Source organism: Podarcis bocagei, assembly GCF_964188305.1.
Source record: "Podarcis bocagei genome assembly, chromosome: 13".
Classification (NCBI taxonomy): domain Eukaryota; kingdom Metazoa; phylum Chordata; class Lepidosauria; order Squamata; family Lacertidae; genus Podarcis; species Podarcis bocagei.
Window position 1 is genome coordinate 54,951,674 of NC_138138.1, and position 20,925 is coordinate 54,972,598.

The 20,925-nt window shown below is 52.3% G+C and overlaps 1 protein-coding gene and 1 long non-coding RNA gene across 3 annotated transcripts in view; one reads left to right on the plus strand and one right to left on the minus strand.

Moving 5' to 3' along the window:
• Window positions 1–12,709: 12,709 nt before the first annotated feature.
• On the plus strand, window positions 12,710–14,932 carry LOC308572328. The gene is made up of 2 exons (XR_014001723.1): window positions 12,710–13,817; window positions 14,284–14,932. It is a non-coding gene; the product is annotated as an uncharacterized lncRNA (long non-coding RNA).
• Window positions 14,933–17,283: 2,351 nt separating this feature from the next.
• The window catches only part of NLGN2 (neuroligin 2), a 41,313-nt gene continuing 37,671 nt past the window's right edge, over window positions 17,284–20,925 (minus strand). For both annotated transcript variants that reach the window (XM_081167819.1, XM_081167818.1), the window contains one exon: window positions 17,284–19,733. In XM_081167819.1, coding sequence (XP_081023945.1) covers window positions 18,914–19,733 — 820 coding nt within the window. In that variant the 3' untranslated portion in view covers window positions 17,284–18,913. The remainder of the gene's footprint in view (window positions 19,734–20,925) is intronic.

A 20,925-nucleotide genomic window follows, 5' to 3' on the forward strand; every position in this document is an offset into this window, starting at 1 on the left:
AACTCCCATCAGCACAATGGGAACTGATGGGACTTGTAGTCCAAAACACCTGGAAGGTGCCAGCTTGCCGAAGGCCCCTCTAAGCCGCTTTTCCCCAGGTCCCCAGGCGCTGCCGGACTACAACTCCCATCATCCGCGACAATTGGCTGAGCTGCCTCAGGATGATGGGAGTTGTAGTCCAAAAGATCCAGAGGGCGCCAGGTTCATAACGAAGGCTGTCTTTGTGGGAGGTGTTCTGAAGGCAGATCTTCAAGACACGTGAAATACAGTGGTGCCTCGCAAGACAAAAAAAATCCGTTCTGTGATTCTCTTCGTCTAGCGGTTTTTTCGTCTTGCGAAGCTAGCCCATTGAAAGATTAGCGGATTAGCGCTATTAGCGGCTTTTAGCGGCTTATCTGCTGATCGGATCAGCTGACAAGCGGCTTAGCGGCTTAGAAAAGGGGGGGGGGAAACCAGCAGGAACTCGCAAGAAATTGTCGTCTTGCGAAGCAAGCCCATAGGAAATTCGTTTTGCGAAGCACCTCCAAAACGGAAAACTCTTTCGTCTAGCGAGTTTTCCGTCTTGCGAGGCGTTTGTCTTGCTGGGCACCACTGTAGTAAAAGAGCATCGGAGCATGCGCAGAGTGGGATTTGAGAAAGGGTGGGGGGCACCCCTCCTTCCTGCTGCTATCCGATCACGCCACCTTCGGTCCCCTGATATCCCGTGTTGCTCATCTGAGGAAGGTGGCAAGGAACTGTTCAGTGTAAATTGCATTCATCACCAACACCTCCTCCTCCTCCGCACTCTGCCCCAAATAGCTTGTTCTGGGGTTGTTGCTTTTTAACATATATATATATATATATATATATATATATATATATATATATATATAATGTATATTATATATAACATAAATAAAAAATATATATGTATATGTATATATATTTATTTACATATATATATATATGTGTGTGTGTGTGTATACTTATATATATGTATTTAACTATATGCAGGAATTTATGTATAGGTTAGGGGGGTTGCCCCTCCAGCAGATACCTGCAGCCCACTACCAAAATCAGCACAATCGCTTTTGTGATTTGTCCCCACAAAACACTTCATCATAGTTTCTTCCTGTCTATTCAAAGGGCCTTTGCTGCACGATACTAAATGTAAGAATTCACTGATCAATGGATCTGTGTACTGGCTCACTGGGGAAACTTCATATAGACAGGTGAGCTCAGCTCCTCAGCAGCCCCTCTGCCTGAGTGATCATTCCTGGCATCCTGATACCTGAGTGCCAGACAGGTAGCCATTCCAGAAATCACAAACCCAGATGAAGACAAAAGGGTGTGATTCACTTGGATGGGAAATAGGGAAATGTAAATATCTCTTTTGTTTCACTTGATGGGTGTTTGGTGGAGGGCAAGGGGAACCATGGGGCAGGGTCCAGGATGCTCAGATTACGGCCACCAGACCTCCCCTTTCATGACGAAACTGTGATGTAGTTTGGGGGGGGGTGTAACATGGGGATTAGGGACGCAGGTGGCGCTGTGGGTTAAACCACAGAGCCTAGGACTTGCTCTCTGGTCGTCGGTTCGAATCCCCGCAACGGGGTGAGCGCCCGTTGCTCGGTCCCTGCTCCTGCCAACCTAGCAGTTCAAAAGCATGTCAAAGTGCAAGTAGATAAATAGGTACCGCTCCGGCGGGAAGGTAAACGGCGTTTTCATGCGCTGCTCTAGTTCGCCAGAAGCAGCTTTGTCCTGCTGGCCACACAACCGGGAAGCTGTACGCCGGCTCCCTCGGCCAGTAAAGCGAGATGAGCGCCGCAACCCCAGAGTCGGCCACGGCTGGACCTAATGGTCAGGGGTCCCTTTACCTTGATATATACCATATACAGTGGTACCTCAGGTTAAGTACTTAATTCGTTCCGGAGGTCCGTTCTTAACCTGAAACTGTTCTTAACCTGAAGCACCACTTTAGCTAATGGGGCCTCCTGCTGCCGCCGCGCCTCCGGAGCACAATTTCTGTTCTTATCCTGAAGCAAAGTTCTTAACCTAAAGCACTATTTCTGGGTTAGCAGAGTGTGTAACCTGAAGCGTATGTAACCTGAGGTACCACTGTATATAACACACACACACACACACACACACACTTTTGTTCTGTAAATGGCATAATCCGAAGACCCAGACTCGCTCCTACCTCTCCAAAGAAACTTTGGTACAGCAAGAGATCTTCTTATGGCCATTGCCACTGCTGCTGGAATACAGAGTCAGGTTTTAAGGTTAGACCGTAGGTAGGCAACCTAAGGATCGGGCCCAATTGCCTTCTCAATCCAGCCCACGGACGGTCCGGAAATCAGCGTGTTTTTACATGAGCAGAATGTGTCCTTTTATTTAAAATGCATCTCCGGGTTATTTGTGGGGCATAGGAATTCGTTCATATTTCCCCCCCCAAATATAATCCGGCCCCCCACAAGGTCTGAGGGACAGCGGACTGGCCCCCGGCTGAAAAAGTCTGCTGACCCCTGGGTCAGACCGAGAGATGCTCTACCCCTGAGTGGTGGCCTTTTCTCCCCGGTGATTTGGGGGGTGGTCTCTGGGCAGAGAAAGCAGTTCCCTGGGTGAGCCTCAGTCCGGACGTCTGGGTCCTTTCCCCAGCCGAGAGGCAGGAGTCGGGCTCCGAGCGACCGCCCTGTGCTGAGAGGAAGCGAAGCAGCTTTTAATCTGCCACTGCCAGCGTATAAATTATCCATGCCTGTCACCGGAGAATATAAATGAACAGGGAAGGAGGCGTCTAAGAAACCCCACAAGGCACCTCCGGCTGCCGCAGGTTACAGAGCAGGAATGTTAAACGCCTGGCTGGAGCCGCAGTTCGGCCCCAAAACCTATTTTTAGCCCAAATCGTCCCATAACGCCCCTCCCCACTCGTAGCACATGTTTGCTGACATTTCTTTTTTGCCAGTGGGTAGCGTGGTGAAGGCCTCTGAGCATACACAGAGTGGCTCTTGCTCAGCACTCACCTGGCCTCCTACATATATATATATATATATATATATATATATATATATATATATATATATATATAGTGGTACCTCGGGTTAAGTACTTAATTTGTTCCGGAGGTCCGTACTTAACCTGACACTGTTCTTAACCTGAAGCACCACTTTAGCCAATGGGGCCTCCTGCTGCTGCCGCGCCGCCGGAGCACGATTTCTGTTCTCATCCTGAAGCAAAGTACTTAACCTGAAGCACTATTTCTGGGTTAGCGGAGTCTGTAACCTGAAGCGTATGTAACCCGAGGTACCACTGTATATATATATCTGTACATATATATATATATATATATATATATATATATGCTTTCGTAGATTTTCACGGGTATAGGAATGCAGGTTTTGGTGTCTTCGGGTGTCTTCCCGTGTAAGAGTTGGGGTGTCTAGGCGACGTTTCGACGAGGTCTCACTCGTCATCTTCAGGCTGGTGCTTTCGGCTTCTTGTTACTAGAACAGAGCAGGATCTCAGTGTTTGAGTTCCTATAAATACTGTTGAGGGGGTGTGGTGTATAGCCTCCAACGTTCTGGGCAGAGAGGAAGTTCCCAGGTTATTGTGCCTTTTCTTCTTTTGTTCATTAATTACTTGAGGGATATCTTGAGTGATTTCTTGAGTGATATTCTGAGTACCACTTAGGAGGGTCATTAGGTGTGGATTAGTTGCTAAAGCTTTCGTGTCTTGACCTCTTGAGCTTGTGAAGAGTTTTTCTGAGTTTTTCTGAGTTTTTCCCTTTTCAACCCAGACCCTCTCCACAGATAAATTACAGACACCATCCAGTAGCCAAACCATAGTGGTACCTCCGGATGCTGCACCCCCCTGCAATCCCTACACAGATCTGGCTGGCACAGGGCACAAAACCACAGCTCGCCCCTATACACGAAGCCAAGCCAGAGCACAACTAAGTGCAGTACAGCCATCTTCTCAGAAAAACTCTTCTCAGAAAAACTCAGAAAAACTCTTCACAAGCTCAAGAGGTCAAGACACGAAAGCTTTAGCAACTAATCCACACCTAATGACCCTCCTAAGTGGTACTCAGAATATCACTCAAGAAATCACTCAAGATATCCCTCAAGTAATTAATGAACAAAAGAAGAAAAGGCACAATAACCTGGGAACTTCCTCTCTGCCCAGAACGTTGGAGGCTATACACCACACCCCCTCAACAGTATTTATAGGAACTCAAACACTGAGATCCTGCTCTGTTCTAGTAACAAGAAGCCGAAAGCACCAGCCTGAAGATGACGAGTGAGACCTCGTCGAAACGTCGCCTAGACACCCCAACTCTTACACGGGAAGATACCCGAAAACACCAAAACCTGCATATATATATATATATATATGTATATATATATGCGCCTTGGTGAAGATTTGACGTTTTCATCCCCCCAAAAGTTTTTGATTTGAGTTTCTACTGAAATGAGGCTGCATTTTCATGTTGCATTTCAATCTCATTTTTAAGTCGTATTTCAATCAATTGTTTTTATAGCTGGTGTTAGCCGCCCTGAGCCCGGTCTCGGCTGGGGAGGGCGGGGTATAAATAAAATTATTATTATTGTTGTTGTTGTTGTTATTTAGAGGGGGAAAGATATCTGCAATGGGGAGCCTCAACTTCCTTCCTCCAGGCCAACATATCACAATTTAGGAAATTAGGGAGGAAGAACTGTTTGTTTGTTTGTTTGTTTGTTTGTTTGTTTGTTTGTTTGTTGTGTTTATATCCCATCTTTTCCCCTCCAAGGAGCTCAAAGCGGAGTGTACATGGTTCTTCCCTTCTTCCAAGAATCCCCACAATATCCCTGTGGGGCAGGTGAGGCCTAGAAAGGAGATTTGAACTCAGAGCCGAGTCCGGCGCTCTAACCACTGCACCCCACCACCAGCTCCCACACAACACCCTCAATTTGGCTTGAGCCAAGGCCTTCCCTCTCGCCCCTCCACAACAAACAGAGAGTTCAATTGGTAGGCTCTTATAATCTCAGGGTCTTGGGTTCGAAACCCGCGTTGGGCATAAAACTGGGCGTTGGGCTAGACCATGGGTAGGCAAACTGAGGCCCGTGGGCCGGATCCGGCCCCATCGCCTTCTCAGTCCGGCCCGCGGACGGTCCGGGAATCAGCGTGTTTTTACATGAGTAGAATGTGTCCTTTTATTTAAAATGCATCTCTGGGTTATTTGTGGGGCGTAGGAATTCGTTCATTTTTTATTTTATTTTTCAAAATATAGTCCGGCCCCCCACAAGGTCTGAGGGACGGCGGACCGGACCCCTGCTGAAAAAGTTTGCTGACCCCAGCGCTAGGCGGTCCTTCCGACTCCTTAGCAGCGCTAAGGGGAGGAGGCAGGGCTCCTGAACATGTACAGAGTGCCTTTGAGCAAAGAAGCCCGGCTGAAGGTGGTCTCCTCTCATGCCGCTTCCTGGATTTTTGGACTCTTGGGGGGGAAATATAAAATATTTTTTGCCGACCTCTGGAGTCTGGCTGCACCCACCCAGGGCGTTGGGTGCTGAACCCCAATATAATAATAATAATAATAATAATAATAATAATAATAATAATAATAATAATTTATACCCCGCCCATCTGGCTGGGTTTCCCCAGCCACTCTGGGTGGCTTCCAACAAAACACTAAAATACAATAACCCCCCCCAAACAAACACTCCCCCCCCCATCCCAGGTCCAGCAACCATAGCTGTCAACGTTTCCCTATTTTTTAAGGGAAATTCCTTTATTCCGAATAGGATTCCTCGCAAGGAAGGGGAAAAGTTGACAGCTAGAGGACACCTCCCCCAGTTTTCTCTGTCCATCAGCCTCTCATCTCTCTCTCTCCCCCCATTAAAAAGCCTTGCTCCCCTTTGCATCCTTTTAAAAGGGGGGGGACCAGTCAGGCGTTGCCATGGCATCCCTGCGCCATCACAGCCGCCCCCTTCTCTCCCCCCCATCCATCCCCCCCTCTCTCTCTGCGACATAGTTGGGGGGGGGGTTAGAGAGAGAGGGAGAGGAGGTCTATTTTTAGCAGCCCTGAGCGCAGAGCCAGAATGCAAAAGAGGCGGAGGGGGAGCGCCCCCCTCCCCACGTGACGCTGACACGCGTCTCCTCCTCGTCTCCTCCACGCGCATCCCTCCTCCCTTCCCAACCTCGACTGGTCCATGCGTGACTTGGGAAAAGGATCCCCCCCTCCCGGCAAAAAAAAAATGACGGGGGGGGGGCTTTTCTGAACTGAACCCCCCCCTTCCAAAAGTGCCGACCTCTCCGTTGCAGCCCCTTGGGGTGCCAACTTGAATAAAAGAATTGGGGATGGGGGGCAGAGAACCCCGTTTTGCATAATTGATCAGAGGATGCTTCGCATGCACGTGTGATCATGCTCATCGATTTTTTTGGGGGGGGTGGCAGGCCCCGTGGGCAGAGCCAGGGGGGGTACCTAAATAAATAGTAAATAAATAGAAATAGTTAACTAACTGGCCAATTGCAGATATCTCGATTCTGCCCCCCCCCCCCAAAAATTAGATCCTGGCTAAGCCCATGCCAGGCTCCCTTAAAATAATATTTTATTTGGGGGAGGGGGTTGAAGGAATCTCGGGCCCCTAGGAGTTGGCTCCCCTGGTGCTGCTTAATAATAATAATATTTTTTATTTATACCCCGCCCTCCCCAGCCAAGGCCAGGCTCAGGGCGGCTTAAGGGTTGAGGGTTTTTTTTCTGGGGGGGGGGGAGAGAAGGATTTATGGGTGCATGCTTGGAGCAAGGGAGGAGCAGAGAGAATATATGTTTTTGAGTTTGTGGGGGTGAAATTAACAGGCAAAAGACCAGGAGGGTTCTATGGCTTGGTGGCAGGACACCTGCTTGGCATGTAGAAGGATCCAAGTTCAGCTCCCTGCCCCCCCCCCCATGACATCTCCAGTTGGGCTGGGAGAGATGTCCTTGCCCGGAATTCCTCAGCGTTGCTGCTGCCAGTCCGTGCAGACCATATTGAGCTAGGTGAATTCAGGAGAAGGCAGCTTCCGGTGCTAGTATCATGTCTTTCGGGGGCGAAATTAGTGCCAGCACCGTCCGTTAAGAGTTTGGGTGTAATCTTCGACACCTCCCTTTCCATGGAGACGCAGATTGCAGCTATAACAAAGGCGGCATTTTTTCATCTCCGCCAAGCTAAGGAGTTGGCTCCTTACCTCTCTCGCCCTGACCTAGCCACTGTGATCCACGCGACGGCCACCTCCAGACTGGATTATTGTAACTCGCTCTACGTGGGGCTGCCCTTGAGACTGACCCAGAAACTCCAGCGGGTGCAGAATGCAGAAGGAGAGACTCCTTACGGGGTCCTCGCTGCGGGATCACATTCACCCGGTCCTATACCAGTTGCACTGGCTCCCGGTGGAGTACAGGATCAGGTTTAAGGTGCTGGTTTTAACCTTTAAAGCCCTATACGGCCTAGGACCCTCGTACCTACGGGAACGCCTCTCCTGGTATGTCCCACGGAGGACCTTAAGGTCTTCAAACAAAAACATCCTGGAGGTCCCTGGAGGATCTAGGAGTCTTGGTTGACCACAAACTTGACATGAGCCAACAGTGTGACGCGGCAGCTAAAAAAGCCAATGCAATTCTGGGCTGCATCAATAGGAGTATAGCATCTAGATCAAGGGAAGTAATAGTGCCACTGTATTCTGCTCTGGTCAGACCACACCTGGAGTACTGTGTCCAGTTCTGGGCACCACAATTCAAGAAGGACACTGACAAACTGGAACGTGTCCAGAGGAGGGCAACCAAAATGGTCAAAGGCCTGGAAACGATGCCTTATGAGGAACGGCTAAGGGAGCTGGGCATGTTTAGCCTGGAGAAGAGGAGGTTAAGGGGTGATATGATAGCCATGTTCAAAGATATAAAAGGATGTCACATAGAGGAGGGAGAAAGGTTGTTTTCTGCTGCTCCAGAGAAGCGGACACGGAGCAATGGATCCAAACTACAAGAAAGAAGATTCCACCTAAACATTAGGAAGAACTTCCTGACAGTAAGAGCTGTTTGACAGTGGAATTTGCTGCCAAGGAGTGTGGTGGAGTCTCCTCCTTTGGAGGTCTTTAAGCAGAGGCTTGACAACCATATGTCAGGAGTGCTCTGATGGTGTTTCCTGCTTGGCAGGGGGTTGGACTCGATGGCCCTTGGGGTCTCTTCCAACTCTAGGATTCTATGATTCCCAGGCCACAGGGAGGTTAGGCTGGCCTCAACCAGAGCCAGGGCCTTTTCGGCCGTGGCCCCGACTTGGTGGAACGCTCTGTCTCAAGAGACTAGGGCCCTTTTTGCAGGGCCTGCAAGACAGAGCTGTTCCACCAGACCTTTGGCCAAGGCACAGTCTGACTCCCTCCTTTGGCAATCTTCACAGAACTCTAGCCCAATGGTTGCCATCAATGTGATTTGAATTACTTTTATAATGAAATGATTTTAGAATGTTGTACTATTTTATTGTTGTTAGCCGCCCTGAGCCTGACTTCGGCTGGGGAGGGCAGGATATCAATAAAAAATATTATTATTATTATTATTATTATTATTATTATTATTATTATTATTATGAGGAGCGCAACTCAGCGGCAGAGCAGTTGCTCAGCTTGCAGAAGGAAGCCAGTTTTGGTCCCCGACGGCATGCGCAGGTGGCGCTGGGAAGAGACCCCGAGTCTAAAGCCTTGGAGAGTCGCTGCTGCCGGCCTGTGTAGGCAACGCTGCGCTAGGTGGGGCCCGAATGGTCTGACTCACTGCCTATGTTTACAGGGGGAAGGGGCATAGGTCAGGGGTGGGGTGCTTGTTTGGCTTGCAGAAGGCTCGATCCCAGGCAACAGCTGGGAAAGACCAGCGGATGTTGGGATGCCATTCTCTAGGTATGATCCCTGCGTTTCTGGGGTTGGGCTAGATGACCGCTGGGGTTCCCTTTCTGTACAATCCTCTGACCCTGTGACCTGGCGAGGTGTGGTGTGAACTCTCCTTCCAGGGAGGTTTTTAGACAAGCCGTCTGCTGGGGGAATTTTCTTTTTGGGTGATTTCCCTGCGCTGCAAAGGGGTCAGGCTGGATGACCTTTGGGGATCCCGTGACTTGCAAGGGAGAAAGGGAGGGAGGTGAAGAAGGAGAAAGAAGAAGACAGGAGAGAAAGTGGAGGATGGATGAGGAGGAGAGGCAATTAAGGTGAGATGGATGTGGAGCTTAGAGAGGGGAAATGGCTTGGGATGGAGAGGGATGGAGAGGCAGGAAGGGGGCTGCCCCATAGCAGAGCTTAGAGAGGGGAAATGGCTTGGGATGGAGAGGCAGGAAGGGGGCTGCCCCATAGCAGAGCTTAGAGAGGGGAAATGGCTTGGGATGGAGAGGGATGGAGAGGCAGGAAGGGGGCTGCCCCATAGCGCTGCTAAGCAGGCCCCGCCTCCCGCCCTCTTCCAAGCCCTTCTCCTCGCCTGCCCCCTCCAAAATCCTCCGCAGTGTCCCCCTCTGGGTTCCCCTGCGACGAAGCCACTACTGTTCTGCACCGTTTGCAAAAAATATATAGGTCACGTCGCTTTTGTGCCGCTGCAATGGGGGCGCGGGGCTGCAGGACCCATTGGCTTTGGCCTGCGCAATCCCACTCCCTGCCCCCCCAAATCTCCCTAGAGATTTCTTCTTCTTCTCACCCTCCTTCTGCCTTGGCCACGATGCCCTGCAGAGGTTTTGGGGTCACAGCTCTCCTCTGGAGGTTTCAAAGCAGTGGATCCTTTTAAGCTGCAATTTCTGTGCTGTGCTAGTGGATCCCTAGGGGATCCCTTCCCAGGCCACGGTTCTGGGATTCCGAACTGGAAGGCCTAATGGGAGAAGAGAGGGGCCTGCGGGTGGCCGGGAGCTGTAGCCCCACACATGCAGAGGGCACCAGGTTGGGGAAGGCCGCAAGCCCCACGGCGCCCCCTGTTGGAGAGACCGGGCTTGCTCCCTGCCCTCCATTTTTTCCCTGCAGGTTTCCGGAGGGCAGTCCTGGTATGCTTACCCTACCCTCTGGAACTCCCTGCCACTTGATGTACATTTTTGGAAGGATTTTTTGCTCAGGCGAGAGGACCCAGATGTGCCGAACATCGGTGTGTACGTTTCAACCTGCTTTCCGTTTCTTGCTGATTTTAGCCTTTTTTGAATGTTCCAAAGAGTTCCAAACAGTAAGCTTAGCGTTTTGCAAACCGCTTTGGGGTTGTTGTTCCTTGAATATAAGGAAAGTAAAAATTGGCCGGTGTGAAAATTTCATGAAATGCACTGAATTCAATAAACCCGGGGATTCTCGGAGCTTTGGAAATCTGAATAGGAGAGCTGCAGCAGTGGCCCTGTAGGGAATCTATAGGGCAGAAAATGTGGGGCAGAAAGAAAGGTTCGTGATCCAGATTCAGGTGAGGCGTGCGCGGGCCCATAGTGGGCAGTTTCGGCGTCAAGGGGGCGGTGTGCATTTGGGGTGGGGTTGAGGAGCGAGGAAACAGGGCCTGGGAAGGAGCCCTGACCCGTCACGTTCCTGCATTTCCTGGGGTTGGACTAGATGGCCTTTGGGGGTCCCTTTCAGCCACGATTCTGTGTGCTGCCTCCAAAGTTTGCTCTCAAAGCCAGTTTGGGCAAAGGAAGCTCTATTACTCTCTATGCTGGGAAGAATCCAATTAAAATGAGCCACGGGGCGTCTTTGAACAGCAGGCTCAGCTGACGGTGTCCAGATTTCTCCCCCTGCCTCTAGTCCCTGTGGAGATGGCTAGCTGGTGCCCAGGCCACGTCGCATAAGGGAGGATTTGAACCCGGCACCTTATGGGGAAGGGCCGTCGTCGCTCAGTGCTGGGACATCGGCTTGGAGTGCAGAAGTCTCTAGGTAGGGCCTGAAATCCTGGAGGGCTGTTGCTGCCAGTCCGTGTGTGCCTTCCTGATGGACCCCAGTGGTCTAACTCGCTTCCTAACTGGGGATCGAACCCAGACGTTCTGCATTCCTAGCATGTGTCCTCGTCCCGTGCTTTGGGGCAAGGGCTCCTCTAGACGAGGGGCAACCCCACCCCCCCAGAAGGCACCGGGGTGGATGAGGCACGAGGCACGTCCAGGCCATAGCTGTCAACAGATTTGAAAATAAGGGACCCGCAGCCTCGAAAATAAGGGATCAGCAGCCAAAATAAGGGATTTTCAGGCCACAGGTATGTTCGACTTCTGAGCCCCTCCGAGCCAAAGGCAGAAAGCCCAGCCAGCAGCCAAACGAAGCCTCAAGCGGTGATTCCCACAGCGCAGCAACCCGGCAAAGGGGATGCAGCAAGGAAAACCACCTCCCCCTCTCCGCTGGGAAGCGCTGAGCAAAGGCGAGTCCCCAGGCAAGGCGGCCGATTTGATTGGCACAAGGCATGCAAGCTCCACCCCCCCAGTCATTCTTAGACTCCTTATTGGGTGAGCAATGCAGCCAAGCAACACAGCTGGAGCCTCCCTCCTCCCTGGCCGGCAGGGAGGGAGGGAGAGGAGCTGCTTCCTTTGAAACCCGGGAAATTTAAGGGACATCATCCATAAGGGACAGCAGTGGGACACGGCGCTGGGATAAGGGACTGTCCCGCCAAATAAGGGACGGTTGGCAGCTATGGTCCAGGCAGCAACCCAACAGGAAGCCTCCTGGCTGTGGTTCCTGTACTGCAGGGGGTTGGGTTGGATGACCACATGTGGACCCTTACAACACGACGGTTCTGTGATAGGCCAGGTTAGTCTGCCTGGCCAGCAGCACCTCGACTTGGGCGGTTCTCTTCCGTGATGTATTCCAGATCCTTTTAACTGGAGTGAACCGGGACGAGATCTAGGATCCAGCCGGATACAAAGGAGGCGACAGCGTCTGCTATCCTTGGCCACTGCCACACAATGCCTATTGGCAGAGCACATGGTGCAAGGCAGAGCATCCCGGGAAGGGGTAGCCATTGTCTAACCAGCCTTATGCCATTTGGAGCCGTCAAGTTGTTTAGGACTACAGTTCCCATCAGCCCCTGCAAATTACATCTGTTTTGGACTCCAACTCCCATCAGCCCCTGCCAATTCCACCTGTTTGAGACTCCAACTCCCATCAGCCCCTGCCAATTCCACCTGTTTTAGACTCCAACTCCCATCAGCCCCTGCCAATTCCATCTGTTTTAGACTCCAACTCCCATTAGCCCCTGCCAATTCCCTCTGTTTTGGACTACAACTCCCATCAGCCCCTGCCAATTCCACCTGTTTTAGACTCCAACTCCCATCAGCCCCTGCCAATTCCATCTGTTTTAGACTCCAACTCCCATCAGTCCCTGCCAGCTCCATCTGTTTTGGACTCCAACTCCCATCAGCCCCTGCCAATTCCATCTGTTTTAGACTCCAACTCCCATCAGCCCCTGCCAATTCCATCTGTTTTGGACTACAACTCCCATCAGCCCCTGCCAATTCCATCTGTTTTAGACTCCAACTCCCATCAGCCCCTGCCAATTCCATCTGTTTTAGACTCCAACTCCCATCAGCCCCTGCCAGCTCCAGCTGTTCTGGACTCCAACTCCCATCAGCCCCTGCCAGCTCCGGCTCTTTGGGACTACAACTCCCAGCACGATGGGATTTGTAGTCCAAGGCAGTCTGCCAGCCCCAGGTTACAGAAGGCTCTTTTCAAGGCTGAAGCCCCCGGGGTCTTGCCCCCACCCTACCCCACCGCAGCCCCCCAAGAGCTCAAGAAGCACACCCAGCGGCTAAATCATTTTTTTTATATATTTACAATATCATTTTCCATTTCTTGCAAGGTTTAAAAATGTGTACAGCATCTCAGCTCGGACCCCCGCCTCCCCCCAAATTGCACCCCAAGTCCCTCTTCTCTCGGAGGCTGGAAGGGGGGTGCCGCAAGCCCACCCCAGAGGCGTTTCGACCCACAAGCTGTGTCTCGATCGTAACAAACCGACGAAATTAAAAAAAGAAAGAAAAGAGGAGGAAGAAGAAGAAGAAGAGCACCACCGTGGGGTTTCTGTTTTTGATTTCAGTCGCGCCCTCTTCCATGAGAAAGGGTCCGTCTTTTCTGGGGTGGGCGGCGAGAGTCCGCAATTTCGGGGACGGGGCGCAGAGGACTCGGCTGTGGGTGTGTGTGGCCCCCGAGTGCAGGAAAGAATTCACTTTTTTTCTGCTAAACCCCCAAATCAACCCCTTCCTGGCCCCAAACCGAAAGTCTCATAAAAATAGATTTCTCTCCAGTTTGCAAGTGGGGGAACAATGGCGGCAGGAGGGGAGGCCGGCCCTCCTTCTTGTGCCGCCTGAGGCGAGGTTCTTGGCAGCCATTTTGGGTCGCGGCGCATGGCGGTGGGAAGGCGGCCATCTTGAACGGGCCACAAGGCCGGGGTGGCGGCCATCTTGAAATGTCGGAAGGGGACGGCGAGAACGATGGCCGTCGTCATCCTAGCAAGAATAAATCCTCTGAGTCGGGTTTGCGCCAGCCTGCGAAGCCGACAGATGGAGGCAGCACTTGATTTTTTTTAAGAAAACGAGGTGGCGGAGGCATCGTTTCCCGGGCGGCCATCTTGGACGGCGGGACGGAGCCGCCCCCAAGGAGGCCACGTCGGTTGGCTTTCGGAAAGCAAAGAGGGCCGCCTTGGATTTGGCAAACGGGAAGGAGGACGTCGTCGGAAACAAACGGAGGGGAGGCCCCGCGTGGCAACTTTTCGGTTTCAGAGCTGCCGCCGTAGTTGTCGTCCCTCAGGCGGCCATGTTGGGTCGGCGGAGAATATCTGGGCTGCCATCTTGGACCTCCAAACAAAATGGCCTGTGCTTTTCTCCGCCGGCGGACGGATCCGGGATATTGCAGTTGGCGCTTTTGGGGTGAAAAGGACAAAGGGGCGAGGGGTTTTTTTGGGGGGGATCGGCATTTGGCAACAGTGTAAGGCGCTGACATCACTCTTTCCAGAGGTGCGTTGGCACCCCACGTTGGAACTTCATTCCGTTCCTTGGCACAGACTTTATTTTTTTTGTTCACAGGAGTCCCAGGAAACTCGGTATTTGCAAAAAAAACCCAAGAGAACAGCCTCCCCCCAAACAAACAAACAAACAAACCACCCCGAAAAAAATATGCTCCCCACCCCCATCCAAGTTTGCTGAGTTTGGCACAGATTTCGCTTTTGTTCCCCACCCTCCCGCCCGCCCCGTCTATTTAATCATTTTAAATTTTTGTTTTTGTTCATTTTTTTTTTACAAAATAATTGTTTTCCTTTTTTAAAAAAATGGAGATATCTATATATATATTTATTTATATTTATAATAAACTTCTTTTATTCTTTTCTTTTTTTAGAAAAAGGAAACCAACTCGGAACATCGCCAAGTTAAGATGGAGTCTTCAGAATGGCTTAAGAACCAAAACCGCCCTCCCGCTCCCCGCCACCGGCCTTCATCCGCTCCCCTTCGTCTTTCCTCTTTCATCGTCGTCGTCGGAATATTCCGGAAACGATAATGGTCTCCCCACACGCCCCCAACCATGAGAATGAAGGGCAGAGGCACGAGAAGCGAGGAAGGCAGCAGTGGGGACGGGAGACAGAAAAGGAGGGGAAAGGAAAAACGAGAGCCAAACACCCACCCGAGAACGATGTGCTTCTGAAAACAAAAATATCACATTTCCCTTTCATGCATTGCAGGGGGTTGGACTGGATGACCTTCAGGGGTCCCTTCCAAGTCTACAACCCTATTCTTCTACGATCCCCCATCTTTACTGGAACCAGCAAGTACGAGGTCGCTCTAGAAAGAGCGTACTACGGCCGAGCAGGGGGCGAGGAATCATCCTGGTGATCCCAGGAGATCCCTGGAAGTGCGCGTGGGTGCATAGATGGGTCCATATTGCACGGCGGGGATGGGAGACGGAAGTCGGGAACGAAGGGTCGTCGGGTCGGGGGGTGGCGACGGCACGCCCTTTAGACTTCGCCCCTGCGCCACCCCCATCTGAGAAAGAGATGCCCTTCCTTCCCCTTCAACCTACACGACCCGGCCCCCAAGCAAAGAGGAAAAGGCACACGCAGAAAAGGAGCGCCTTCGGAGGAAACAAGAGCTGGCTCATGCAAGCTAGCCAAGCTGCGTATTACGGGGAGAGAGGCACGCGGGGAAGAAGGAAGGCTCAGTTCTGCGGAGGTGGGCATCAATCGAGGGTCAGGGTTCGATGGACAGGCGGAGCTTATGCAGGGCAAACGGGGTGGGTTTGGGTGGCAGGATCAGGCCAACGGCCTATCCTCGCAGTGGCCAACGGGATGTGAACAGAAAGCATTCTCCTGGTTTCCGGAAGCATCTCTGCCTCCGGTGGCAGGGAGTTCCATAGTCTAACTCGGCACTGCACAAAGAAGGACTTTGAACATTTTGACTCGGTTTTCTGTGCTAGAGCTTCTCTCTTGAAGGGTGCTGTTTCCCGGCCTCACCCTGCTATCCCACCTGCTCCTTGGGTCAGTTGCCAACCCAGATGTAACCAAAGAGAAGAAATCCAAAACTTCATTTCGCCCCAAGAGGAGATATGTCGGATCCCGCCTGCGTCATGCATAGAAAACCTAGCGCAAAGAGGTAAGGAAAGGTGGGCCTTCCTGGAAGGAACGAGAGGGAAACAGGTTTGCAAAGGTGGAGGTGCGTGTCTAAACCCATCGCAACTGCCTTGTCTCTCGAATGAGGAGCCTGCGTCGCAAGCGGTTGGGCTAGATGACTGGGGTTCCCTTCCAGCTGTCCAATTCTACGAACCGGAGTAGCCACCGTCCGGTAGGAAAAGGCTGCAAGTCACTAACAAAAGCACACTCTGCACTTTTTGCCAAACGACGTTCTTTGGAGGGGGAGAAGCGTAACTTTTAAACCTGTTTCACACCAATTTAAATTTGCAGCTCTCGATGGACCAAGCTGGGGCTTAGTGTGGTTCATCCCTTCACTGGCAACCGCAGCTGTTTTTTTAACTTGCTGGATGTTTCACAGAAAAAGGAAATGGGGAGGGCGAACGGGCTGGCGTTCCCAACGCCAAAAACGTCCTGCGGCTTGTGCGAAACAAAACAAAATTGCACTTACAAAACAGAAACCCACAGATCCTGGAATAAGGACCCACCTAGAAGCACCCACTTTGCAGAAATTTTATGCAGAGAAACAGGGTGATTCCGGGTGACCTGTTTCTTGCGCCTTGGTGCCAATTTATTTACGGAGGAACTGTTTGCAAGGAAATTGGATGGCATTGCGTCAAAGCAAGGACCCACCCTTTAATTTCCCATCGTCCACACATTGTTCACTGGAAACAACTGCTGTCCCAAACTCCCCACCCTGCTAAAAACCAGAGATTCCCTGTCCTTCAAAAATCCAGAAAGGTCACCTCTTTAAAAGCGCACCTTACAAGCTTTCTGTGATTTATTTATTTTTAAATGGGCATTTTTGATGTCGAATAGCTACAGGGGCGAGATTGCTTAAAACAGCAAATTGTGTGAAACAGGGAGAATGGACAGGTTAAAAAATCACACCTGAATGTAGGCTGCACCTCCAGGGGCAAATCAATCGTGTAAAATGTGGATTTTGTGGGCTTCACCCACTTTTGTTTGACCCATATTTTTGAGGGCTTTCCCGCTGTTCCACGGCTGTGCTTTGCGGACATCTGATTTCGCCCTCTGAACCGGATCTTATCAGATGCGCGGAAAATCCAAAATAGAGGTTTTGCTTAACCGAGCATCAATTCCTCTGCGGGTGCGATCGGATCATCGCGCGGCGCGGCTGCAGAATGGCGAGAGAGCCTCCTGGGACCCGGGAGAATTAACCAATAGACGATAAAATCAAAGCGTGGGTCAAGAGAAAGGGTGGGTGGCCTCCCTCATTTTCGGGCGCATTTTGCACATGATGGTAAACGCACGAGCGAGAGCTGAGCCCAAGAGCCTTCTCCCCTCCTGTGGTTTCCAGCAAGTAAAATCCAGAAGCATCACGGTCTCCGTGAAGGCAGAGCACACAGATTTGCCTCATTCTCTTTTAAAGCCCTGAGAAATGGCCACTGTGGTAGGGAGTTCCAGAGTTTAACTCTGTCGCACCACGACGGGCTTTCGCCTGCTCTGAATCCTACGACACCCAGTTTCAGCGGATGCCCGCGAGTTTGTTTTTATGACATTTGGGGGGGGGAGAGAAATGGGTATGTTGGCACAAGACCACCCGGACAAATAGATGTGCACAAAGTGAATTTTGCGCCCATGCGTGGCTGAATCCCACCCGAAAAGCCGCAAAAGTTCAGAAGCTCACAAGAAGGGTGTTCAGGAAGGGGGGGAGCCTCCCCCCACCGCCATAGAAGAGGGGTTGTGGGGGGAGAAATGATCTGGGGGGAGGTATGGCTTCTCCGAAGCAAAAGGCAAGCGATGCTCCCCCATCCCAAAGAGACTGAAACTCTGACGCCCCACACCCCGCGATCGCCACTCCTTCGTTTCCTTGCTCAGATCTTTAAAAATTAAAAAAATAAAGCCTGGAGCATGCAGTGTACCTTTGTAAGTTTTCTTAACAGCTTCCCCCTCCTCCCCAAATCTTGTAGTCACACCCTTCAGGGGGGGACCCTTCAGGGGAGAAAGCGGATTTCCAGTTGTTGCATTCAAAAATTTCACCTTGGGAACAAGCTAGTTGGCGCATGCTGCCTGCCCACCCCCCACCCCGCTTTGAACCCCCCCCCCTCTGGGTTCCCTTCTAGATGCTCCACATCCCCACACTGTCTGTTAAGTCCCCCCCACCCAAAAAAACAACAACACCTAGTGATTCTGGGCAAAGCTTTAGCTCTTGCACCAAATTGGAGGGAGGTGGGGGCAGCAAATTGGCGGCCCTGCCCCCCGCGGATGAGAAAGGGTCAACTAACCCTCTGCAAATTGTGCAAGGAAGGCACTGGGATTTTGACAAGTACCCCCCCCCCCCAACGGCGAAGAGAGGCAGGGGTCGCTCCTCATTCCAGCAGGGCGACCCTTTTTTGGCAGCCGTGAACCAGCCATCGCTGGGACCACTGCCTTGGGGAGGAACGCGCCCCTGCTTCTGCACTCTGGACACACACACCGCCAGGTCTCCTTCCCTTCTCTCTCTCCACCTCCTCCAGACAGACTCGAAAAAGGAAAAATAAGGGGTGGTGGTGAAAGAAAGGGGGTAGGATCTCTAGCAAACCTCTCAGCCCAGAATTTGTCTGGGCTGACTGGCTGCTCCCTCCGCAGCAATCCAGCACTGGGAATTTGACGCTGAGCGGACCACAGGGCACCTTCACCACCAAGAGAGAGGTTGTGCCAAAGCGAACCGGCTCATCTCTCTCTTTCTCCCCTCTCTCTGACCTTTGACCCTCCCACCCCTCCTCTCAACCGTCCGTCCGTCCATCCAAGCCGAGCCGACAGCTTTGACTGGCGTCGCCGACCCCCCTGGGGGCAGAGGGACTGCCTTCTTTTGTCAATCACAGCCACGGCGGGGACTCTTTTCCTGCGAGTCAGACTTCCCTTATCTCCGCCTGGAAGGACAAAGGATGCCTTTGCCGCCCAGACCCAGATGGACGAGGAACGGCAGGCCAATCTTCCTCCTGGGAGCGCCGGCGAAAACCACGGCCGCTCTTCCGCCGCCCGTCCGGAAAACGAGGGTGGGAAGGCGACCCGCTTCTTCGCCTCATGCCGGAAAGAACCCCCAGCGCCCCAAAAGGAAGCGGGATCGCCGGTGCCGCCCTCCTCTGCTGCCATGCCATGCCGCGGGTGTCGCCAAAGGGTGTCGGGACCCAAGCAGGGTGGAGAACCGTTGCCAGCCCGTCCGTGCTGTGTGCCGTGGGGACAGACGGGCGGACCTCTGAATCGCCCGACCCCTCCGTCTGCTAGACCCCCCTCCCCCCGCAACGTTGTACAAAAGACCCGTCCACGTGGCAGGAAAGGTGGCCCGCTCTTTGCCCGAGCGGGGCGGGCCGGGGCGGCCGAGGGGCACGGAGGGGAAGGCGACTATACGCGGGTGGTAGAGTGAGGGTGGGGCAAGGTGTTGTTGTGTCCGGTGGGGAAGGTGTTGAAAGGGTGAAGGGCCTGCATGCCCGTGATAGTGCTGGGGATCATGGTGATGGTGTTGGGGGTCATCAGGGGCACGTCGTCGGGGGCGCGCCGCAGCGCCAGGGTGTAGTCGGGGGGGCAGGCGGGGCGCAGGATCTCATGGGGCCGCAGCGGCTCCAAGTCGTGGGCGTCGTGCTCCGAGTGCTTGATCTGCAGCGACATGATCTCCTCCTCCTGGCCGCCGTGCACCAGGTCGTTGGCCGCGTTGCGCTGGGGGCTGAGCCGGCGCCCGCTGCGCAGTTCGTGGCGCTTGTCCCGCTTGTAGTACAGGGCGGCGAAGGCCAGGATGTTGAGGAAGAGGAGCGAGGCCCCCACGGCCACCGTGACGCTCAGCTCGGTGGAGTAGTCCCGCGAGTCGCCCGGGAAGGGGACGTAACGCTGGGGGCGGACCACGTCGTCCTCGTCCGGTGGCAGGGTGGGGATGGGCCGGCGGGTGGTGCTGGGCCCCACGCGGGTGGTGGGCCAGCGGGTGACGTAAGGCGGGATGCGGGTGGTGGTGGAGGTGTAGGGCGGCTCGTGGAGGTTGTGAAGGTGCGGGACCAGCTCCAGCCAGAAGGCCACCTTGTTGGCGCGGTAGTTGTCTCGCACCCGGGGCTTCAGGCCGATGTGGAGGTACTGCTTGTCCTTCGTGTTGAACTTGGTCCACACCACCTCCTCAAAGCGGTTGGGCTTCGTGTGGATGAACTTTGTGTCCTGCGGCACCGGCTGGTTGGGGTCCCTGCGGAAAGGGGGAGAGGAGGCAGAGATCATCATCACCGTCATCACTTGCGTTAATTAAAATGCTTTTCAAAATGATTTCATTTATAAATTTTAACAAACAAACAAGGCAACAACATTTCAACTTTAGCAATTGATCATTCCACCTACAACTTTCACTCCCTCCCTCCCTCCTTCCTTGGTTCCCTCAAAATTTCAATTTATGTTGCTTATCATCATTACTCTATATACCATGGGTGGGCATACTAAGGCCTGGGGGCCAGATTTGGCCCAATCGCCTTCTAAATCCTGCCCCACCGGCTAGCCTGCTCCCTAAAATATCACAGGTTTTCTCCTTTCTATATATAGGGTGCCTACATTCTGCATGGACTGGTTGCAGGGCAACATGCGCAAATGGCTTAAGATACCTATTCGGTCCATCAATTACCATATAGCATATCTTCAAAACAAAAAACAGCGACAATTTGTTGTTGACAAAGGACAAATGGATATAGAAAGGGCCCCATTACCTTCAGTAGCTTAGCACATGGGTAGGCAACCTAAGGCCCGGGGGTTGGATCCGGCCCAATCGCCTTCTAAATCTGACCTGCGGACGGTCTGGGAATCAGTGTGTTTTTACATGAGTAGAATGTGTCTTTTTATTTAAAATGCATCTCTGGGTTATTTGTGGGGCATAGGAATTCATTCATTCCCCCCCCCCAATATAGTCCAGCCCCCCACAAGGTCTGAGGGACAGTGGACCGGCCCCCTGCTGAAAAAGTTTGCTGACCCCTGCTCTACGCCTTCACTTTATCTCACAATAGAAACAAAAAGTTCACTGTGATTTTTGCTGGTGGCTGCTCTTGTGATTCGCTGCCCCCCGCAGGAGTCATGGGACAGCTGAGCTGCCAGAGTCAAGAGGGGCTGCAGGAATTGAGAGAAGCATTGGCTGGCTTTACGGTTTCCCCCACATTGTGATTTTTGCATAACACACACGTCCTGATTCGCAATATATTGCCAGGTCAAAAATTATGAAACTGATGTCACAATATGCACTTCAGACAACAGTTTGCCTAGCTGCTCAGAGATCTGGATTATGTAAGTAAATGCTACTTTTACATCTTCACAAAACAAGGTGTGTGAGAGATGGTTATTTTTAAGTGGGAGAAAAGGAATAATACCGGGGGGGGGGGATTATTATTTCTTGGAGGTTA